The sequence below is a fragment of the Lupinus angustifolius genome, chromosome LG13 (genome assembly GCF_001865875.1).
Source record: "Lupinus angustifolius cultivar Tanjil chromosome LG13, LupAngTanjil_v1.0, whole genome shotgun sequence".
NCBI lineage: Eukaryota > Viridiplantae > Streptophyta > Magnoliopsida > Fabales > Fabaceae > Lupinus > Lupinus angustifolius.
In genome coordinates, this window is record NC_032021.1 from 15,243,943 (window position 1) to 15,247,236 (window position 3,294).

The 3,294-nt window shown below is 32.5% G+C and overlaps 1 protein-coding gene across 1 annotated transcript; it reads right to left on the reverse strand.

Moving 5' to 3' along the window:
- LOC109363635 (subtilisin-like protease SBT4.4) lies at nucleotides 757-2,934 on the reverse strand. The gene has a single exon (XM_019609889.1). It carries the CDS (start codon nucleotides 2,932-2,934, stop codon nucleotides 757-759), a length of 2,178 nt encoding a protein of 725 aa, XP_019465434.1.

Below are 3,294 nucleotides of genomic sequence, written 5' to 3' on the forward strand. Positions count from 1 at the left end.
TTCAATCCGGATCAAGTAGACATATAGGACAATTGTCAAATTCCTTAAACGATTTTTAAATTAATTATTTTAGAGTTTTTTATTTAATTATTGATTTATTGAATTTAATTATTATTATTTATTATTTAAATGAAATGTTTGTTATTATTTATTAAGTAAATAAAAAAGTTTATTTAATAAATTATTATTCATAAAAATTATGTAATAAAACAAAAATAATTAAAAATAGCACTATGGAATTGACAAGTGGAAGTTACTGACTAGATGACATGAAAGTTATAGATGATAATAGATATGTGTTAGCAATTAAAGTAATTAATTTGTTTAATTAAGATTTTATAGGTATAAAATTTGATTTCACAAAAGTTTCTTCGACACACAAGTTCCCTTGAACTTTTTATTTTTATTTTTGTTTCTCACAAGTTCATAATAATTGGTTAGAATATTTCCTATTTATAAGACTTAGAAGCTAATTAAATGATAATACTATCACATCAAAATTATGAAAAGATAACTAATATAATATTAATAAGATTGATATCTTCGTGAACTTAAATAACTAGATCATAGTTAGATGCAATATATAAAGTGCTAACAATCTAATATTTTGAAGTATAGATTCTAAACATTTTCTTTTTTCTTTCATGATTAATATCTAAATGTATGCACGTTGACGACTTGTCTTGAACAATAAATAATCAAGTGTACGAGAATTTAATAGAAAATTCAAAAAATTTATTATATATTTTTTAATATCTATTTAGAAACATTTATAACAATTGGACTTCTGACGTTGTGGGTGCCATCTGACCACACTAATGATGAAGTAAGCACAATTGATGTAGGTAATTTATCACCGGTGACCGTGACGATAAAGGATTGTCTCTCATGTAGAGATTTGAAGGATAGAATCTCAGGTACCACCATAACTTTGATTCTTGGATTTGGTAAAATTGTTGCCTTATAAGTTGAGTTTGCTAGGCCAACATTTGTGACAGTTCTATTAAACTGTATGGTAAAAGATGTCATTGGCTTAACATCAATAGCAAGCGCGGGATAATTTAGATTTTTCACGAATGATCTATTAGGAGCATGGGAGCAAGCATTATCTTTTCCAGAGATTAATTTAACCTTTCCGTTATCATAACCCAAGTTGCATAGCATTTGTATATAATCTTCCAAAGAAATGTCATAGACAAGTCCAGGATCAATAGCTGGAATAGGATTGACATGACCAGACCCATAAGCATATTCTCCAATATCATCCTCAGAACCCTTCATAGGTTTTGCTGAAGTCATAAGAGCAGATTTTATGGCCGCCGGTGACCAATCCAAATGAAATGTTTTCAAATATGCAGCAATTCCAGAGACATGGGGGCATGCCATGGATGTTCCTGATATTATGTTATATTTTGCAGATCTTTTATCAATTTCATAACCTGATGGAGAACCTGCTGGTGAAAATGAAGCTAAGATATCCACTCCTGGGGCACTTATATCCGGTTTCAAAATTTCTGGAGCAATTGTATTTGGCCCACGTGATGAAAAATCAGTTACCATAGGAGCATTATTATCTTTAACTGTCTCACTCTTTAGTATTTCCGCTTTAGGATTGTCTGTTGAATTCGTGTAGGATTTCAAAAGTTGAAACTCAACTTCAGACAACATCAAGGAAGGTAATGGATTGACTAAGGCTGGTACACCTTTACGATATTGTATGATTGTACCATTAGGCCGCCCTTCATTATAATCTATCTCTATATTTCCATTACTTGCATCACATAAAACTATTTTTCCATCCACTAAAAGGCTTTCTAAACATTTGCATGTATTAGCATCTTTTCCTGGACATCCTGGGTTGTAATTTATCTTAGCAATGGGAATCTTTGTTCCATTGAATGTGAAAGAATTTACTGATATACCTGTTAATGTTTTTCCATTCCCCAAAACTACATTGCCAATGAATTTTCTGTCTATTGTACTTGCAGCTACAGTAAGTATCCATGGCGCTACACTAGCAATAGAGCTTGGATCTGGACCTTCATTACCTGCAGCATTCACTGTGAGTATCCCTCTTGCCATAGCATGAAATGAACCAATTGCGATAGGATCTTCATCGAAAGGTGATTGGGAAGAACCTCCTAGTGAAACTGAAATAATGTTTACGCCATCGGCTATGGCATCATCAAAAGCAGCCATGATAGCAGCACTATCACATCCAAATACATTACATGTTTTATATACAGCTAATCTTGCTAATGGGACTCCACCTCTTACAGTACCTTCTGCAAGTCCATAAAAGCTTGCACTATGAACATAGTTTCCAACAACTGTTGATGCAGTATGTGTTCCATGGCCATCCTTGTCTCTGGCCGAATAATCTGCATAATATCTAGCACCAATGATCTTATTATTGCAAGTAAAGTTCTCACCACCCACGCATGCACCCTTCCAATGTTTTGGAACAGGACCAAAACCTTGATCATTGAAACTATCAGATTCAGGCCATATACCGGTGTCCAGAACTCCAACCACAATATCACTCTCTATAGCAAGACTTCGTTTGACTGACTCGGGGAGCCCAATGAAGTCCCATGACCTAGTTGTGTGTAATTTGAGTTTTCTACTTGGGAAAACTGAGACTACACCTTCCATATGAGAAAGCTTTTCCTTTTGTTGATTAGTAAGCATGGCAGCAAACCCATTGAAACTTCTATTGTAACTATGGATTAAAGAATTTGTTGCATCATTGTCATTAAAGACTTGTTGCATCATGCTTAAATGGTTAGAAGCCAGAGAATATGGTGTCTTAGGAAGTGAGCCCATATACACAATATAAAGTTTTGGATTATCATGACTTGCGTCACACTTTGAAAACAATGTGCATGCCAGAATAAAAGAGACACAGAAGACATTAAAACTATACCTTGCCATTGTTCAAGTTTGAGGATTTAGAATGAATCATACAATATATATAGCAATTCATTTTATTCTTTGTATTACACTTAATGAGGGTAATTTGTGTCAATTGTGATTTGGATGTGTCAAATTTTTAACAATGACTCATTGCTTAATTTCTACGACTCCTAATTAAAATCTACATGGTAAGTTGTTTCTACTTACTATCAAAGACTCTAAATTAAAACATTCGTTCTATAATTCCTTAATTGCTATATATATATATATATATATATATATATATATATATAGCAATTCATTTTATTCTATGTATTACACGTAATGAGGGTAATTTGTGTCAATTGTGATTTGGATGTGTTAAATTTTTAACAATGA